Consider the following 20,048-nt stretch of genomic DNA (forward strand, 5'->3'; position numbering starts at 1 on the left):
TGGTGGTGGCTGGCCAAGCTCACCTCAGGGTGAGTACCAGCTTAGGGTCAGCTTAGACGGGGGTACTGATAGCAAGGTTGACACTGGTGATAATAACACTAGGTTGACCAAGAGTGAACTCCTGGGTAGTAGATACAGTTGTTAATGACCAGACTGATGCAGTTCACTGATGATTAGTATGGCTCCAAATGACGTACTGACGAAAACAATGAAAAAAAAAATAGATACACGTTGCGGAACAAGCTCTACACAGAGAGAAATATTACTTGATAAAGTTCTGCACCGGGTAAAACTTAACTTCATAAAGCTCTACATAAAGCAACATGACTGAAAAAAGCTCTACACAGAGCAAAACAGTGTGGTAATAAAAGATTGTTTGCAGCATGTATTTTATTTTTAAATTTAACGAAGACTATCACTTTTATCCTACCTACTAACTGTATATTTGTGTTTCCCGTTCATGTACTTGCGTGCATGTCGCCGTGTGCGTGTCCACCACTACCCGTCTGCGTGTCCACCACTACCCGTCTGCGTGTCCACCACTACCCGTATGCGTGTCCAACACTACGCGTGTCCACCACAGCGCCAGATGCTGTTCGGAAACGCCTTCGGGACTTCGAGTGCAGTGCCAGAGTACAAGGAGGTACTGAACACTCCAGAGGACGAGTACAACGGAGCCATCGAGTCCACACCCAGTGACAAGTCATCTCCAGTAACTAACTCACAGGTACCACTACAAACACTGCCTTCATACCTTACCTCTCTTCCCTCACGATGCCTCATACCTCAACCCTTCATACCTTATATATCTTCCTTCATGATACCTCATACCTCATCTCGTGTCTGATATAGATTATCTTGTCGTTCTGGATAATTTGTGTTGGTAGAGCAGGACAGCTGTGTTCCTAGCGCCCCGTATTTATTAATTTCACTAATCAAATTGTTAATTTTCCACTGTTTTACCATTTACTGTTTCCTACTTTATCCAGCCTCATTGTTCTATCATCTTTTTTCAATATTTTTTTCCTCAACTTCTAATTGTGGTTTCTTATTTTTCCTATTGAAGGTACTTAGAAATTATCTTCATCTATTCCTTCATATGTTTTTAGGCTATCACGACTCACGAAATCGTAATAACTTAATTGCAAATAAACCAGCGACACCCGGACAGTGGGTTTTATGGGTTATCACGTCAGTTCCTCAGTGTTTTCAGCCTTTCATCACAACTCCTACCATTTTGTTTTTACTCCTGGTAACTGTTTTCTAGATAAAAAGACACAGTTGCAGCTAATGGTTTGACAAAGTTCCTGGAGAGCGAAACGTGCGCCACAATAAAATTTTACATTAGTTGCATCTGTGTCCATTTACCTAACATTATGTCGGTAATTCTACCATTATGGATGTTTTGTAGCTATCCTTTTGACTTTATCTTATCCGATTTTTTATAGAGCTACAGGAACCATAACATTGCGGTATATTTCAACTGTCCACCTCTATAGGTTTTATAAGTTACCAGTGTTGCTTGTGTCTCGTGAATGAATTTATGTCGTCCCAATCACGACCCTTTAGTAATAATGACACTTAGATCCCTCTGTCTGCCATGTAAAACATCATATTACACAATCTGTATTCTTCGTACGACCTGTTATCACCTTCTCTCATCTCCATTACATGATGTGTATCTACGTTACTTCAGTCATCCATCTAGAAATCCCTGTTCTATTTATTCAAGTCTTCTTGTATGACTTTACAGTCATTGTTGTCACATATACATTCGTCTGCAGCTTTTTTCTCCTTCTGACAAGTCATCTATATACATAAGAAACAGTATTAGGAAAAGCACTGATTCTTGAGGCACTCTGCTTGTGATATTTTCCCTTGAGAACATTTTTCCTCTGATCACCGTATATATTTCCCTGTTAGAATTAAAAATCTTTTTATCATTGTGACAGTTTGCATTTTAGTCTTTATTTGTCCTATAATTTCCAGATTAATCTTCCACTGAACTATGTATGTTTTAATATAGATAAGCAGAAACTACTCCTCAATTTCTCTCTTACTGACACATTTTTCTCAGTTGCAGGTTCAGCGAGCTCAGGACAAAGCCCCGTTTTTGCCTCCTCCATCTCCGGTCCCAGGCCAGGTGAGTGTCCACCAGGCCAGGTGAGTGTCCACCAGGCTAGGTGAATGTCCACCAGGCCACTTGAGTGTCCACCAGGCCAGGTGAGTGTCCACCAGGCCAGTTGAATGTCAACCAGGCCAGGTGAGTGTCGTCTTGGCGAGTGCCAAACTTACAGGTGTCTCCAGGTGACCCTCTACATAGCTAACTCACTCTATTGTAATATTAATTGCCTGTCATAAAGTAATGAGCGGAGGCAGCTGAAAAAGTGTAGACTCTACAGTGACCAACCATACAAGTGTGTCTCTGCTGTCATACACACGATCTGGCAGCTCATAAACCTTACACGGGTAAAAATAAGGACGGAACGACCTTAGTTCTGACTCGGGTACTAAGAGTATTTGCTTTAAGAATGCATAGTGCAATGTTGAACTGTGTTGAGTTTAGTAAATGTTCTTATCAACGAGAGCTGATGTTGAACATTAAAATGGTATAAAATACCGACAGGTTGTTAGGTAAGACAGATGTTATTGACATTCTTGTTGTGGGGAAACTGTAGTAGCCTAAAGAAGGAAAGGGCGCAATACCGTGACTGGAACAACGCACAGATAACTCGCTCATAGGACAGAGAATCTTACCACGAAGTTTGGGTCCTTACTTGGACCATTTACAAAGTCACACTGTGACTTTGTAAATGGTCCAAGTTGGACCGAAACGTCGTCGTAAGTTTTCTTTCCTTATGTGCGGGACATTTATGCATTGTAATTGCCTGTGTGTCCTTCCTGGAATTGAGTCTCAGCTCCTGGCTCCGGTGTTTATTGGACCTTAGCTAGTTCACTTATGTCATACCTAGTCTTAAAGATGTATATGGAGTCTGCTTCTACAGTTTGGTACAAGCCATTCCGTGTGTGTGTGTGTGAGCGTGTGTGTGTGTGTGTGTGTGTGTGTGTGTGTGTGTGTGTGTGTGTGTGTGTGTGTGTGTGTGTGTGTGTGTGTGTGTGTGTGTGTGTGTGTGTGTGTGTGTGTGTGTGTGTGTGTGTGCGTGTGTGTGTGTGTGTGTGTGTGTGTGTGTGTGTGTGTGTGTGTGTACTCACCTAGTTGAGGTTGCAGGGGTCGAGTCCAAGCTCCTGGCCCCGCCTCTTCACTGGTCGCTACTAGGTCACTCTCCCTGAACCATGAGCTTTATCGTACCTCTGCTTAAAACTATGTATGGATCCTGACTCCACTACATCGCTTCCCAAACTATTCCACTTCCTGACTACTCTGTGGCTGAAGAAATACTTCCTAACATCCATTTGATTCATCTGTGTCTTCAACTTCCAATTGTGTCCCCTTGTTACTGTGTCCAGTCTCTGGAACATCCTGTCTTTGTCCACCTTGTCAATTCCTCTCAGTATTTTGTAAGTCGTTATCATGTCCCCCCTATCTCTCCTGTCCTCCAGTGTCGTCAGGTTGTGTGTGTGTGTGTGTGTGTGTGTGTGTGTGTGTGTGTGTGTGTGTGTGTGTGTGTGTGTGTGTGTGTGTGTGTGTGTGTGTGTGTGTGTGTGCATTAATTACACTTCTCACGTTGCAGATTGATTAACCCGGCCCCAGCGACGTCGATTTTCCACCCAGATCACCCAACTCAGGCCAGGTGAGTGTCAACCAGGCCAGGTGAGTGTCAGCCAGGCCAGGTGAGTGTCAACTCAGGCCAGGTGAGTGTCAACCAGGCCAGGTGAGTGTCAACCAGGCCAGGTGAGTGTCAACTCAGGCCAGGTGAGTGTCAACCAGGCCAGGTGAGTGTCACCCAGGCCAGATGAGTGTCACTCAAGCCAAGTGAGTGTCAACCAGGCTAGGTGAGTGTCACCCAAGCCAGGTGAGTGCCACCCAGGCCAGGTGAGTGCCACCCAGGCCAGGTGAGTGCCACCTAGGCCAGGTGAGTGCCACCCAGGCCAGGTGAGTACCACCTAGGCTAGGTGAGTGTCAAACAGGCGAGGTGAGTGTCAACCAGGCCAGGTGAGTGTCAACCAGGCCAGGTGAGTGTCCACCAGGCCAGGTGAGTGCCACCCAGGCCAGGTGAGTGTCAATCAGGCCAAGTGAGTGCCACCCAGGTCAGGTGAGTGTCAACCAGGCCAGGTGAGTGCCACCCAGGTCAGGTGAGTGTCAACCAGGCCAGGTGAGTGCCACCCAGGCCAGGTGAGTGTCAACCAGGCCAGGTGAGTACCACCCAGGTCAGGTGAGTGTCAACCAGGCCAGGTGAGTGCCACCCAGGTCAGGTGAGTGTCAACCAGGCCAGGTGAGTGCCACCCAGGCCAGGTGAGTGTCAACCAGGCCAGGTGAGTGTCAACCAGGCCAGGTAAGTGCCACCCAGGCCAGGTGAGTGTCAACCAGGCCAGGTGAGTGCCAACCAGGCCAGGTGAGTGCCACTCCTACCAGTAACTCCGCTTGTTTTTCCAGGATGCTGGAAACAATGTGTTCAGCATCATCATCCAGGTGAATAACAAACACTTGTGATAAATATTTTAGAAAAGCGACAAGTTAAAGAAAAAAGCAAATGTCTAACATTTGGAAATCTTTATTCAGGAGGAAACGTTTCGCTAACCAGTGGCTTGTTAGTATCGTACTGAAGAAGTCTAATGTGCAGACGAAACGTTTCGACAAGAAAGATACCCAACTGTTGCACATGTGTCTTAGTCTTCCACTTGTCGGTAGTTTATAATAATTTCCAGCAATGTTGCAGTTCAACTGACATCAGTTACTAAGTATAGTGACAAAGAATGTAGCAGAGAACTGACATCAGTTACTAAGTATAGTGACAAAGAATGTAGCAGACAACTGACATCAGTTACTAAGTATAGTGACAAAGAATGTAGCAGAGAACTGACATCAGATACTAAGTATAGTGACAAAGAATGTAGCAGAGAACTGACATCAGTTACTAAGTATAGTGACAAAGAATGTAGCAGAGAACTGACATCAGTTACTAAGTATAGTGACAAAGAATGTAGAAGAGAACTGACATCAGTTACTAAGTATAGTGACAAAGAATGTAGCAGAGAACTGACATCAGTTACTAAGTATAGTGACAAAGAATGTAGAAGAGAACTGACATCAGTTACTAAGTATAGTGACAAAGAATGTAGCAGAGAACTGACATCAGTTACTAAGTATAGTGACAAAGAATGTAGAAGAGAACTGACATCAGTTACTAAGTATAGTGACAAAGAATGTAGCAGAGAACTGACATCAGTTACTAAGTATAGTGACAAAGAATGTAGAAGAGAACTGACATCAGTTACTAAGTATAGTGACAAAGAATGTAGCAGAGAACTGACATCAGTTACTAAGTATAGTGACAAAGAATGTAGAAGAGAACTGACATCAGTTACTAAGTATAGTGACAAAGAATGTAGCAGACAACTGACATCAGTTACTAAGTATAGTGACAAAGAATGTAGCAGACAACTGACATCAGTTACTAAGTATAGTGACAAAGAATGTAGCAGAGAACTGACATCAGTTACTAAGTATAGTGACAAAGAATGTAGCAGAGAACTGACATCAGTTACTAAGTATAGTGACAAAGAATGTAGCAGAGAACTGACATCAGTTACTAAGTATAGTGACAAAGAATGTAGCAGAGAACTGACTTCAGTTACTAAGTATAGTGACAAAGAATGTAGCAGAGAACTGACATCAGTTACTAAGTATAGTGACAAAGAATGTAGCAGAGAACTGACACCAGTTACTAAGTATAGTGACAAAGAATGTAGCAGAGAACTGACATCAGTTACTAAGTATAGTGACAAAGAATGTAGCAGGGAACTGACATCAGTTACTAAGTATAGTGACAAAGAATGTAGCAGAGAACTGAAATCAGTTACTAAGTATAGTGACAAAGAATGTAGCAGAGAACTGACATCAGTTACTAAGTATAGTGACAAAGAATGTAGCAGAGAAATGACATCAGTTACAAAGTATAGAGACAAAGAATGTAGAAGAGAACTGACATCAGTTACTAAGTATAGTGACAAAGAATGTAGCAGAGAACTGACATCAGTTACTAAGTATAGTGACAAAGAATGTAGAAGAGAACTGACATCAGTTACTAAGTATAGTGACAAAGAATGTAGCAGAGAACTGACATCAGTTACTAAGTATAGTGACAAAGAATGTAGCAGAGAACTGACATCAGTTACTAAGTATAGTGACAAAGAATGTAGCAGAGAACTGACATCAGTTACTAAGTATAGTGACAAAGAATGTAGAAGAGAACTGACATCAGTTACTAAGTATAGTGACAAAGAATGTAGCAGAGAACTGACACCAGTTACTAAGTATAGTGACAAAGAATGTAGCAGAGAACTGACATCAGTTACTAAGTATAGTGACAAAGAATGTAGCAGGGAACTGACATCAGTTACTAAGTATAGTGACAAAGAATGTAGCAGAGAACTGACATCAGTTACTAAGTATAGTGACAAAGAATGTAGCAGAGAACTGACATCAGTTACTAAGTATAGTGACAAAGAATGTAGCAGAGAAATGACATCAGTTACTAAGTATAGAGACAAAGAATGTAGCAGAGAACTGACATCATTTACTAAGTATAGTGACAAAGAATGTAGCAGAGAACTGACTTCAGTTACTAAGTATAGTGACAAAGAATGTAGCAGAGAACTGACATCAGTTACTAAGTATAGTGACAAAGAATGTAGCAGAGAACTGACACCAGTTACTAAGTATAGTGACAAAGAATGTAGCAGAGAACTGACATCAGTTACTAAGTATAGTGACAAAGAATGTAGCAGGGAACTGACATCAGTTACTAAGTATAGTGACAAAGAATGTAGCAGAGAACTGACATCAGTTACTAAGTATAGTGACAAAGAATGTAGCAGAGAACTGACATCAGTTACTAAGTATAGTGACAAAGAATGTAGCAGAGAAATGACATCAGTTACTAAGTATAGAGACAAAGAATGTAGAAGAGAACTGACATCAGTTACTAAGTATAGTGACAAAGAATGTAGCAGAGAACTGACATCAGTTACTAAGTATAGTGACAAAGAATGTAGAAGAGAACTGACATCAGTTACTAAGTATAGTGACAAAGAATGTAGCAGAGAACTGACATCAGTTACTAAGTATAGTGACAAAGAATGTAGCAGCAGAGAACTGACATCAGTTACTAAGTATAGTGACAAAGAATGTAGCAGAGAACTGACATCAGTTACTAAGTATAGTGACAAAGAATGTAGAAGAGAACTGACATCAGTTACTAAGTATAGTGACAAAGAATGTAGCAAAGAACTGACATCAGTTACTAAGTATAGTGACAAAGAATGTAGCAGAGAACTGACATCATTTACTAAGTATAGTGACAAAGAATGTAGAAGAGAACTGACATCAGTTACTAAGTATAGTGACAAAGAATGTAGCAGAGAACTGACATCAGTTACTAAGTATAGTGACAAAGAATGTAGCAGAGAACTGACATCAGTTACTAAGTATAGTGACAAAGAATGTAGCAGAGAACTGACATCAGTTACTAAGTATAGTGACAAAGAATGTAGAAGAGAACTGACATCAGTTACTAAGTATAGTGACAAAGAATGTAGCAGAGAACTGACATCAGTTACTATTTATAGTGACAAAGAATGTAGCAGAGAACTGACATCATTTACTAAGTATAGTGACAAAGAATGTAGAAGAGAACTGACATCAGTTACTAAGTATAGTGACAAAGAATGTAGCAGAGAACTGACATCAGTTACTAAGTATAGTGACAAAGAATGTAGCAGAGAACTGACATCAGTTACTAAGTATAGTGACAAAGAATGTAGCAGAGAACTGACATCAGTTACTAAGTATAGTGACAAAGAATGTAGAAGAGAACTGACATCAGTTACTAAGTATAGTGACAAAGAATGTAGCAGAGAACTGACATCAGTTACTAAGTATAGTGACAAAGAATGTAGCAGAGAACTGACATCAGTTACTAAGTATAGTGACAAAGAATGTAGAAGAGAACTGACATCAGTTACTAAGTATAGTGACAAAGAATGTAGAAGAGAACTGACATCAGTTACTAAGTATAGTGACAAAGAATGTAGAAGAACTGACATCAGTTACTAAGTATAGTGACAAAGAATGTAGCAGAGAACTGACATCAGTTACTAAGTATAGTGACAAAGAATGTAGCAGAGAACTGACATCAGTTACTAAGTATAGTGACAAAGAATGTAGAAGAGAACTGACATCAGTTACTAAGTATAGTGACAAAGAATGTAGCAGAGAACTGACATCATTTACTAAGTATAGTGACAAAGAATGTAGAAGAGAACTGACATCAGTTACTAAGTATAGTGACAAAGAATGTAGCAGAGAACTGACATCAGTTACTAAGTATAGTGACAAAGAATGTAGCAGAGAACTGACATCATTTACTAAGTATAGTGACAAAGAATGTAGAAGAGAACTGACATCAGTTACTAAGTATAGTGACAAAGAATGTAGCAGAGAACTGACATCAGTTACTAAGTATAGTGACAAAGAATGTAGCAGAGAACTGACATCAGTTACTAAGTATAGTGACAAAGAATGTAGCAGAGAACTGATATCAGTTACTAAGTATAGTGACAAAGAATGTAGAAGAGAACTGACATCAGTTACTAAGTATAGTGACAAAGAATGTAGCAGAGAACTGACATCAGTTACTAAGTATAGTGACAAAGAATGTAGCAGAGAACTGACATCATTTACTAAGTATAGTGACAAAGAATGTAGAAGAGAACTGACATCAGTTACTAAGTATAGTGACAAAGAATGTAGCAGAGAACTGACATCAGTTACTAAGTATAGTGACAAAGAATGTAGCAGAGAACTGACATCAGTTACTAAGTATAGTGACAAAGAATGTAGCAGAGAACTGACATCAGTTACTAAGTATAGTGACAAAGAATGTAGAAGAGAACTGACATCAGTTACTAAGTATAGTGACAAAGAATGTAGCAGAGAACTGACATCAGTTACTAAGTATAGTGACAAAGAATGTAGCAGCAGAGAACTGACATCAGTTACTAAGTATAGTGACAAAGAATGTAGCAGAGAACTGACATCAGTTACTAAGTATAGTGACAAAGAATGTAGAAGAGAACTGACATCAGTTACTAAGTATAGTGACAAAGAATGTAGCAGAGAACTGACATCAGTTACTAAGTATAGTGACAAAGAATGTAGCAGAGAACTGACATCAGTTACTAAGTATAGTGACAAAGAATGTAGCAGAGAACTGACATCAGTTACTAAGTATAGTGACAAAGAATGTAGCAGAGAACTGACATCAGTTACTAAGTATAGTGACAAAGAATGTAGCAGAGAACTGACATCAGTTACTAAGTATAGTGACAAAGAATGTAGCAGAGAACTGACATCAGTTACTAAGTATAGTGACAAAGAATGTAGCAGAGAACTGACATCAGTTACTAAGTATAATGACAAGGAATGTAGAAGAGAACTGACATTACTAGTGACAAAGAATGTAGCTGACATCAGTTACTAAGTATAGTGACAAAGAATGTAGAAGAGAACTGACATCAGTTACTAAGTATAGTGACAAAGAATGTAGCAGAGAACTGACATCAGTTACTAAGTATAGTGACAAAGAATGTAGCAGAGAACTGACATCAGTTACTAAGTATAGTGACAAAGAATGTAGCAGAGAACTGACATCAGTTACTAAGTATAGTGACAAAGAATGTAGAAGAGAACTGACATCAGTTACTAAGTATAGTGACAAAGAATGTAGCAGAGAACTGACATCAGTGACATCAGTTACTAAGTATAGTGACAAAGAATGTAGCAGAGAACTGACATCAGTTACTAAGTATAGTGACAAAGAATGTAGCAGAGAACTGACATCAGTTACTAAGTATAGTGACAAAGAATGTAGCAGAGAACTGACATCAGTTACTAAGTATAGTGACAAAGAATGTAGAAGAGAACTGACATCAGTTACTAAGTATAGTGACAAAGAATGTAGCAGAGAACTGACATCAGTTACTAAGTATAGTGACAAAGAATGTAGAAGAGAACTGACATCAGTTACTAAGTATAGTGACAAAGAATGTAGCAGAGAACTGACATCAGTTACTAAGTATAGTGACAAAGAATGTAGTGACAGAGAACTGACATCAGTTACTAAGTATAGTGACAAAGAATGTAGCAGAGAACTGACATCAGTTACTAAGTATAGTGACAAAGAATGTAGCAGAGAACTGACATCAGTTACTAAGTATAGTGACAAAGAATGTAGCAGAGAACTGACATCAGTTACTAAGTATAGTGACAAAGAATGTAGAAGAGAACTGACATCAGTTACTAAGTATAGTGACAAAGAATGTAGCAGAGAACTGACATCAGTTACTAAGTATAGTGACAAAGAATGTAGCAGAGAACTGACATCAGTTACTAAGTATAGTGACAAAGAATGTAGCAGAGAACTGACATCAGTTACTAAGTATAGTGACAAAGAATGTAGCAGAGAACTGACATCAGTTACTAAGTATAGTGACAAAGAATGTAGCAGAGAACTGACATCAGTTACTAAGTATAGTGACAAAGAATGTAGCAGAGAACTGACATCAGTTACTAAGTATAGTGACAAAGAATGTAGCAGAGAACTGACATCAGTTACTAAGTATAGTGACAAAGAATGTAGCAGAGAACTGACATCAGTTACTAAGTATAGTGACAAAGAATGTAGCAGAGAACTGACATCAGTTACTAAGTATAGTGACAAAGAATGTAGCAGAGAACTGACATCAGTTACTAAGTATAGTGACAAAGAATGTAGCAGAGAACTGACATCAGTTACTAAGTATAGTGACAAAGAATGTAGCAGAGAACTGACATCAGTTACTAAGTATAGTGACAAAGAATGTAGCAGAGAACATCAGACATATAGTGACAAAGAATGTAGAAGAGAACTGACATCAGTTACTAAGTATAGTGACAAAGAATGTAGCAGAGAACTGACATCAGTTACTAAGTATAGTGACAAAGAATGTAGCAGAGAACTGACATCAGTTACTAAGTATAGTGACAAAGAATGTAGCAGAGAACTGACATCAGTTACTAAGTATAGTGACAAAGAATGTAGCAGAGAACTGACATCAGTTACTAAGTATAGTGACAAAGAATGTAGCAGAGAACTGACATCAGTTACTAAGTATAGTGACAAAGAATGTAGCAGAGAACTGACATCAGTTACTAAGTATAGTGACAAAGAATGTAGCAGAGAACTGACATCAGTTACTAAGTATAGTGACAAAGAATGTAGCAGAGAACTGACATCAGTTACTAAGTATAGTGACAAAGAATGTAGCAGAGAACTGACATCAGTTACTAAGTATAGTGACAAAGAATGTAGCAGAGAACTGACATCAGTTACTAAGTATAGTGACAAAGAATGTAGCAGAGAACTGACATCAGTTACTAAGTATAGTGACAAAGAATGTAGCAGAGAACTGACATCAGTTACTAAGTATAGTGACAAAGAATGTAGCAGAGAACTGACATCAGTTACTAAGTATAGTGACAAAGAATGTAGCAGAGAACTGACATCAGTTACTAAGTATAGTGACAAAGAATGTAGCAGAGAACTGACATCAGTTACTAAGTATAGTGACAAAGAATGTAGCAGAGAACTGACATCAGTTACTAAGTATAGTGACAAAGAATGTAGCAGAGAACTGACATCAGTTACTAAGTATAGTGACAAAGAATGTAGCAGAGAACTGACATCAGTTACTAAGTATAGTGACAAAGAATGTAGCAGAGAACTGACATCAGTTACTAAGTATAGTGACAAAGAATGTAGCAGAGAACTGACATCAGTTACTAAGTATAGTGACAAAGAATGTAGCAGAGAACTGACATCAGTTACTAAGTATAGTGACAAAGAATGTAGCAGAGAACTGACATCAGTTACTAAGTATAGTGACAAAGAATGTAGCAGAGAACTGACATCAGTTACTAAGTATAGTGACAAAGAATGTAGCAGAGAACTGACATCAGTTACTAAGTATAGTGACAAAGAATGTAGCAGAGAACTGACATCAGTTACTAAGTATAGTGACAAAGAATGTAGCAGAGAACTGACATCAGTTACTAAGTATAGTGACAAAGAATGTAGCAGAGAACTGACATCAGTTACTAAGTATAGTGACAAAGAATGTAGCAGAGAACTGACATCAGTTACTAAGTATAGTGACAAAGAATGTAGCAGAGAACTGACATCAGTTACTAAGTATAGTGACAAAGAATGTAGCAGAGAACTGACATCAGTTACTAAGTATAGTGACAAAGAATGTAGCAGAGAACTGACATCAGTTACTAAGTATAGTGACAAAGAATGTAGCAGAGAACTGACATCAGTTACTAAGTATAGTGACAAAGAATGTAGCAGAGAACTGACATCAGTTACTAAGTATAGTGACAAAGAATGTAGCAGAGAACTGACATCAGTTACTAAGTATAGTGACAAAGAATGTAGCAGAGAACTGACATCAGTTACTAAGTATAGTGACAAAGAATGTAGCAGAGAACTGACATCAGTTACTAAGTATAGTGACAAAGAATGTAGCAGAGAACTGACATCAGTTACTAAGTATAGTGACAAAGAATGTAGCAGAGAACTGACATCAGTTACTAAGTATAGTGACAAAGAATGTAGCAGAGAACTGACATCAGTTACTAAGTATAGTGACAAAGAATGTAGCAGAGAACTGACATCAGTTACTAAGTATAGTGACAAAGAATGTAGCAGAGAACTGACATCAGTTACTAAGTATAGTGACAAAGAATGTAGCAGAGAACTGACATCAGTTACTAAGTATAGTGACAAAGAATGTAGCAGAGAACTGACATCAGTTACTAAGTATAGTGACAAAGAATGTAGCAGAGAACTGACATCAGTTACTAAGTATAGTGACAAAGAATGTAGCAGAGAACTGACATCAGTTACTAAGTATAGTGACAAAGAATGTAGCAGAGAACTGACATCAGTTACTAAGTATAGTGACAAAGAATGTAGCAGAGAACTGACATCAGTTACTAAGTATAGTGACAAAGAATGTAGCAGAGAACTGACATCAGTTACTAAGTATAGTGACAAAGAATGTAGCAGAGAACTGACATCAGTTACTAAGTATAGTGACAAAGAATGTAGCAGAGAACTGACATCAGTTACTAAGTATAGTGACAAAGAATGTAGCAGAGAACTGACATCAGTTACTAAGTATAGTGACAAAGAATGTAGCAGAGAACTGACATCAGTTACTAAGTATAGTGACAAAGAATGTAGCAGAGAACTGACATCAGTTACTAAGTATAGTGACAAAGAATGTAGCAGAGAACTGACATCAGTTACTAAGTATAGTGACAAAGAATGTAGCAGAGAACTGACATCAGTTACTAAGTATAGTGACAAAGAATGTAGCAGAGAACTGACATCAGTTACTAAGTATAGTGACAAAGAATGTAGCAGAGAACTGACATCAGTTACTAAGTATAGTGACAAAGAATGTAGCAGAGAACTGACATCAGTTACTAAGTATAGTGACAAAGAATGTAGTATAGTGACAGAGAACTGACATCAGTTACTAAGTATAGTGACAAAGAATGTAGCAGAGAACTGACATCAGTTACTAAGTATAGTGACAAAGAATGTAGCAGAGAACTGACATCAGTTACTAAGTATAGTGACAAAGAATGTAGCAGAGAACTGACATCAGTTACTAAGTATAGTGACAAAGAATGTAGCAGAGAACTGACATCAGTTACTAAGTATAGTGACAAAGAATGTAGCAGAGAACTGACATCAGTTACTAAGTATAGTGACAAAGAATGTAGTGACAAAGAGAACTGACATCAGTTACTAAGTATAGTGACAAAGAATGTAGCAGAGAACTGACATCAGTTACTAAGTATAGTGACAAAGAATGTAGCAGAGAACTGACATCAGTTACTAAGTATAGTGACAAAGAATGTAGCAGAGAACTGACATCAGTTACTAAGTATAGTGACAAAGAATGTAGCAGAGAACTGACATCAGTTACTAAGTATAGTGACAAAGAATGTAGCAGAGAACTGACATCAGTTACTAAGTATAGTGACAAAGAATGTAGCAGAGAACTGACATCAGTTACTAAGTATAGTGACAAAGAATGTAGAAGAGAACTGACATCAGTTACTAAGTATAGTGACAAAGAATGTAGCAGAGAACTGACATCAGTTACTAAGTATAGTGACAAAGAATGTAGCAGAGAACTGACATCAGTTACTAAGTATAGTGACAAAGAATGTAGCAGAGAACTGACATCAGTTACTAAGTATAGTGACAAAGAATGTAGCAGAGAACTGACATCAGTTACTAAGTATAGTGACAAAGAATGTAGCAGAGAACTGACATCAGTTACTAAGTATAGTGACAAAGAATGTAGCAGAGAACTGACATCAGTTACTAAGTATAGTGACAAAGAATGTAGAAGAGAACTGACATCAGTTACTAAGTATAGTGACAAAGAATGTAGCAGAGAACTGACATCAGTTACTAAGTATAGTGACAAAGAATGTAGCAGAGAACTGACATCAGTTACTAAGTATAGTGACAAAGAATGTAGCAGAGAACTGACATCAGTTACTAAGTATAGTGACAAAGAATGTAGCAGAGAACTGACATCAGTTACTAAGTATAGTGACAAAGAATGTAGCAGAGAACTGACATCAGTTACTAAGTATAGTGACAAAGAATGTAGCAGAGAACTGACATCAGTTACTAAGTATAGTGACAAAGAATGTAGCAGAGAACTGACATCAGTTACTAAGTATAGTGACAAAGAATGTAGCAGAGAACTGACATCAGTTACTAAGTATAGTGACAAAGAATGTAGCAGAGAACTGACATCAGTTACTAAGTATAGTGACAAAGAATGTAGCAGAGAACTGACATCAGTTACTAAGTATAGTGACAAAGAATGTAGCAGAGAACTGACATCAGTTACTAAGTATAGTGACAAAGAATGTAGCAGAGAACTGACATCAGTTACTAAGTATAGTGACAAAGAATGTAGCAGAGAACTGACATCAGTTACTAAGTATAGTGACAAAGAATGTAGCAGAGAACTGACATCAGTTACTAAGTATAGTGACAAAGAATGTAGCAGAGAACTGACATCAGTTACTAAGTATAGTGACAAAGAATGTAGCAGAGAACTGACATCAGTTACTAAGTATAGTGACAAAGAATGTAGCAGAGAACTGACATCAGTTACTAAGTATAGTGACAAAGAATGTAGCAGAGAACTGACATCAGTTACTAAGTATAGTGACAAAGAATGTAGCAGAGAACTGACATCAGTTACTAAGTATAGTGACAAAGAATGTAGCAGAGAACTGACATCAGTTACTAAGTATAGTGACAAAGAATGTAGCAGAGAACTGACATCAGTTACTAAGTATAGTGACAAAGAATGTAGCAGAGAACTGACATCAGTTACTAAGTATAGTGACAAAGAATGTAGCAGAGAACTGACATCAGTTACTAAGTATAGTGACAAAGAATGTAGCAGAGAACTGACATCAGTTACTAAGTATAGTGACAAAGAATGTAGCAGAGAACTGACATCAGTTACTAAGTATAGTGACAAAGAATGTAGCAGAGAACTGACATCAGTTACTAAGTATAGTGACAAAGAATGTAGCAGAGAACTGACATCAGTTACTAAGTATAGTGACAAAGAATGTAGAAGAGAACTGACATCAGTTACTAAGTATAGTGACAAAGAATGTAGCAGAGAACTGACATCAGTTACTAAGTATAGTGACAAAGAATGTAGCAGAGAACTGACATCAGTTACTAAGTATAGTGACAAAGAATGTAGCAGAGAACTGACATCAGTTACTAAGTATAGTGACAAAGAATGTAGCAGAGAACTGACATCAGTTACTAAGTATAGTGACAAAGAATGTAGCAGAGAACAGAGAACTGACATCAGTTACTAAGTATAGTGACAAAGAATGTAGCAGAGAACTGACATCAGTTACTAAGTATAGTGACAAAGAATGTAGCAGAGAACTGACATCAGTTACTAAGTATAGTGACAAAGAATGTAGCAGAGAACTGACATCAGTTACTAAGTATAGTGACAAAGAATGTAGCAGAGAACTGACATCAGTTACTAAGTATAGTGACAAAGAATGTAGCAGAGAACCGACATCAGTTACTAAGTATGGTGACAAAGAATGTAGCAGACATCAGTTACTAAGTATAGTGACAAAGAATGTAGCAGAGAACTGACATCAGTTACTAAGTATAGTGACAAAGAATGTAGCAGAGAACTGACATCAGTTACTAAGTATAGTGACAAAGAATGTAGCAGAGAACTGACATCAGTTACTAAGTATAGTGACAAAGAATGTAGCAGAGAACTGACATCAGTTACTAAGTATAGTGACAAAGAATGTAGCAAGAGAACTGACATCAGTTACTAAGTATAGTGACAAAGAATGTAGCAGAGAACTGACATCAGTTACTAAGTATAGTGACAAAGAATGTAGCAGAGAACTGACATCAGTTACTAAGTATAGTGACAAAGAATGTAGCAGAGAACTGACATCAGTTACTAAGTATAGTGACAAAGAATGTAGCAGAGAACTGACATCAGTTACTAAGTATAGTGACAAAGAATGTAGCAGAGAACTGACATCAGTTACTAAGTATAGTGACAAAGAATGTAGCAGAGAACTGACATCAGTTACTAAGTATAGTGACAAAGAATGTAGCAGAGAACTGACATCAGTTACTAAGTATAGTGACAAAGAATGTAGCAGAGAACTGACATCAGTTACTAAGTATAGTGACAAAGAATGTAGCAGAGAACTGACATCAGTTACTAAGTATAGTGACAAAGAATGTAGCAGAGAACTGACATCAGTTACTAAGTATAGTGACAAAGAATGTAGCAGAGAACTGACATCAGTTACTAAGTATAGTGACAAAGAATGTAGCAGAGAACTGACATCAGTTACTAAGTATAGTGACAAAGAATGTAGCAGAGAACTGACATCAGTTACTAAGTATAGTGACAAAGAATGTAGAAGAGAACTGACATCAGTTACTAAGTATAGTGACAAAGAATGTAGAAGAGAACTGACATCAGTTACTAAGTATAGTGACAAAGAATGTAGCAGAGAACTGACATCAGTTACTAAGTATAGTGACAAAGAATGTAGCAGAGAACTGACATCAGTTACTAAGTATAGTGACAAAGAATGTAGCAGAGAACTGACATCAGTTACTAAGTATAGTGACAAAGAATGTAGCAGAGAACTGACATCAGTTACTAAGTATAGTGACAAAGAATGTAGCAGAGAACTGACATCAGTTACTAAGTATAGTGACAAAGAATGTAGCAGAGAACTGACATCAGTTACTAAGTATAGTGACAAAGAATGTAGCAGAGAACTGACATCAGTTACTAAGTATAGTGACAAAGAATGTAGCAGAGAACTGACATCAGTTACTAAGTATAGTGACAAAGAATGTAGCAGAGAACTGACATCAGTTACTAAGTATAGTGACAAAGAATGTAGCAGAGAACTGACATCAGTTACTAAGTATAGTGACAAAGAATGTAGCAGAGAACTGACATCAGTTACTAAGTATAGTGACAAAGAATGTAGCAGAGAACTGACATCAGTTACTAAGTATAGTGACAAAGAATGTAGCAGAGAACTGACATCAGTTACTAAGTATAGTGACAAAGAATGTAGCAGAGAACTGACATCAGTTACTAAGTATAGTGACAAAGAATGTAGCAGAGAACTGACATCAGTTACTAAGTATAGTGACAAAGAATGTAGCAGAGAACTGACATCAGTTACTAAGTATAGTGACAAAGAATGTAGCAGAGAACTGACATCAGTTACTAAGTATAGTGACAAAGAATGTAGCAGAGAACTGACATCAGTTACTAAGTATAGTGACAAAGAATGTAGCAGAGAACTGACATCAGTTACTAAGTATAGTGACAAAGAATGTAGCAGAGAACTGACATCAGTTACTAAGTATAGTGACAAAGAATGTAGCAGAGAACTGACATCAGTTACTAAGTATAGTGACAAAGAATGTAGCAGAGAACTGACATCAGTTACTAAGTATAGTGACAAAGAATGTAGCAGAGAACTGACATCAGTTACTAAGTATAGTGACAAAGAATGTAGCAGAGAACTGACATCAGTTACTAAGTATAGTGACAAAGAATGTAGCAGAGAACTGACATCAGTTACTAAGTATAGTGACAAAGAATGTAGCAGAGAACTGACATCAGTTACTAAGTATAGTGACAAAGAATGTAGCAGAGAACTGACATCAGTTACTAAGTATAGTGACAAAGAATGTAGCAGAGAACTGACATCAGTTACTAAGTATAGTGACAAAGAATGTAGCAGAGAACTGACATCAGTTACTAAGTATAGTGACAAAGAATGTAGCAGAGAACTGACATCAGTTACTAAGTATAGTGACAAAGAATGTAGCAGAGAACTGACATCAGTTACTAAGTATAGTGACAAAGAATGTAGCAGAGAACTGACATCAGTTACTAAGTATAGTGACAAAGAATGTAGCAGAGAACTGACATCAGTTACTAAGTATAGTGACAAAGAATGTAGCAGAGAACTGACATCAGTTACTAAGTATAGTGACAAAGAATGTAGCAGAGAACTGACATCAGTTACTAAGTATAGTGACAAAGAATGTAGCAGAGAACTGACATCAGTTACTAAGTATAGTGACAAAGAATGTAGCAGAGAACTGACATCAGTTACTAAGTATAGTGACAAAGAATGTAGCAGAGAACTGACATCAGTTACTAAGTATAGTGACAAAGAATGTAGCAGAGAACTGACATCAGTTACTAAGTATAGTGACAAAGAATGTAGCAGAGAACTGACATCAGTTACTAAGTATAGTGACAAAGAATGTAGCAGAGAACTGACATCAGTTACTAAGTATAGTGACAAAGAATGTAGCAGAGAACTGACATCAGTTACTAAGTATAGTGACAAAGAATGTAGCAGAGAACTGACATCAGTTACTAAGTATAGTGACAAAGAATGTAGAGAACTGAGAGAACTGACATCAGTTACTAAGTATAGTGACAAAGAATGTAGCAGAGAACTGACATCAGTTACTAAGTATAGTGACAAAGAATGTAGCAGAGAACTGACATCAGTTACTAAGTATAGTGACAAAGAATGTAGCAGAGAACTGACATCAGTTACTAAGTATAGTGACAAAGAATGTAGCAGAGAACTGACATCAGTTACTAAGTATAGTGACAAAGAATGTAGCAGAGAACTGACATCAGTTACTAAGTATAGTGACAAAGAATGTAGCAGAGAACTGACATCAGTTACTAAGTATAGTGACAAAGAATGTAGCAGAGAACTGACATCAGTTACTAAGTATAGTGACAAAGAATGTAGCAGAGAACTGACATCAGTTACTAAGTATAGTGACAAAGAATGTAGCAGAGAACTGACATCAGTTACTAAGTATAGTGACAAAGAATGTAGCAGAGAACTGACATCAGTTACTAAGTATAGTGACAAAGAATGTAGCAGAGAACTGACATCAGTTACTAAGTATAGTGACAAAGAATGTAGCAGAGAACTGACATCAGTTACTAAGTATAGTGACAAAGAATGTAGCAGAGAACTGACATCAGTTACTAAGTATAGTGACAAAGAATGTAGCAGAGAACTGACATCAGTTACTAAGTATAGTGACAAAGAACGTAGCAGAGAACTGACATCAGTTACTAAGTATAGTGACAAAGAATGTAGCTGAGAGAACTGACATCAGTTACTAAGTATAGTGACA

The 20,048-nt window shown here is 37.8% G+C and overlaps 1 protein-coding gene across 1 annotated transcript in view; it reads left to right on the forward strand.

The window, feature by feature from the left end:
* The window catches only part of LOC128687479 (adhesion G-protein coupled receptor G2-like), a 102,322-nt gene that overhangs the window by 76,019 nt on the left and 6,255 nt on the right, over window positions 1-20,048 (forward strand). The window contains exons 17-20 of the mRNA XM_070084069.1: window positions 1-29; window positions 584-727; window positions 2,078-2,143; window positions 3,693-3,752. The exon at window positions 1-29 is cut by the window's left edge and continues 49 nt beyond it. Of these exons, the coding sequence (XP_069940170.1) occupies window positions 1-29; window positions 584-727; window positions 2,078-2,143; window positions 3,693-3,701 (248 nt within the window). The 3' untranslated portion in view covers window positions 3,702-3,752. The remainder of the gene's footprint in view (window positions 30-583; window positions 728-2,077; window positions 2,144-3,692; window positions 3,753-20,048) is intronic.

The sequence above is a fragment of the Cherax quadricarinatus genome, chromosome 11 (genome assembly GCF_038502225.1).
Source record: "Cherax quadricarinatus isolate ZL_2023a chromosome 11, ASM3850222v1, whole genome shotgun sequence".
Taxonomy (NCBI): domain Eukaryota; kingdom Metazoa; phylum Arthropoda; class Malacostraca; order Decapoda; family Parastacidae; genus Cherax; species Cherax quadricarinatus.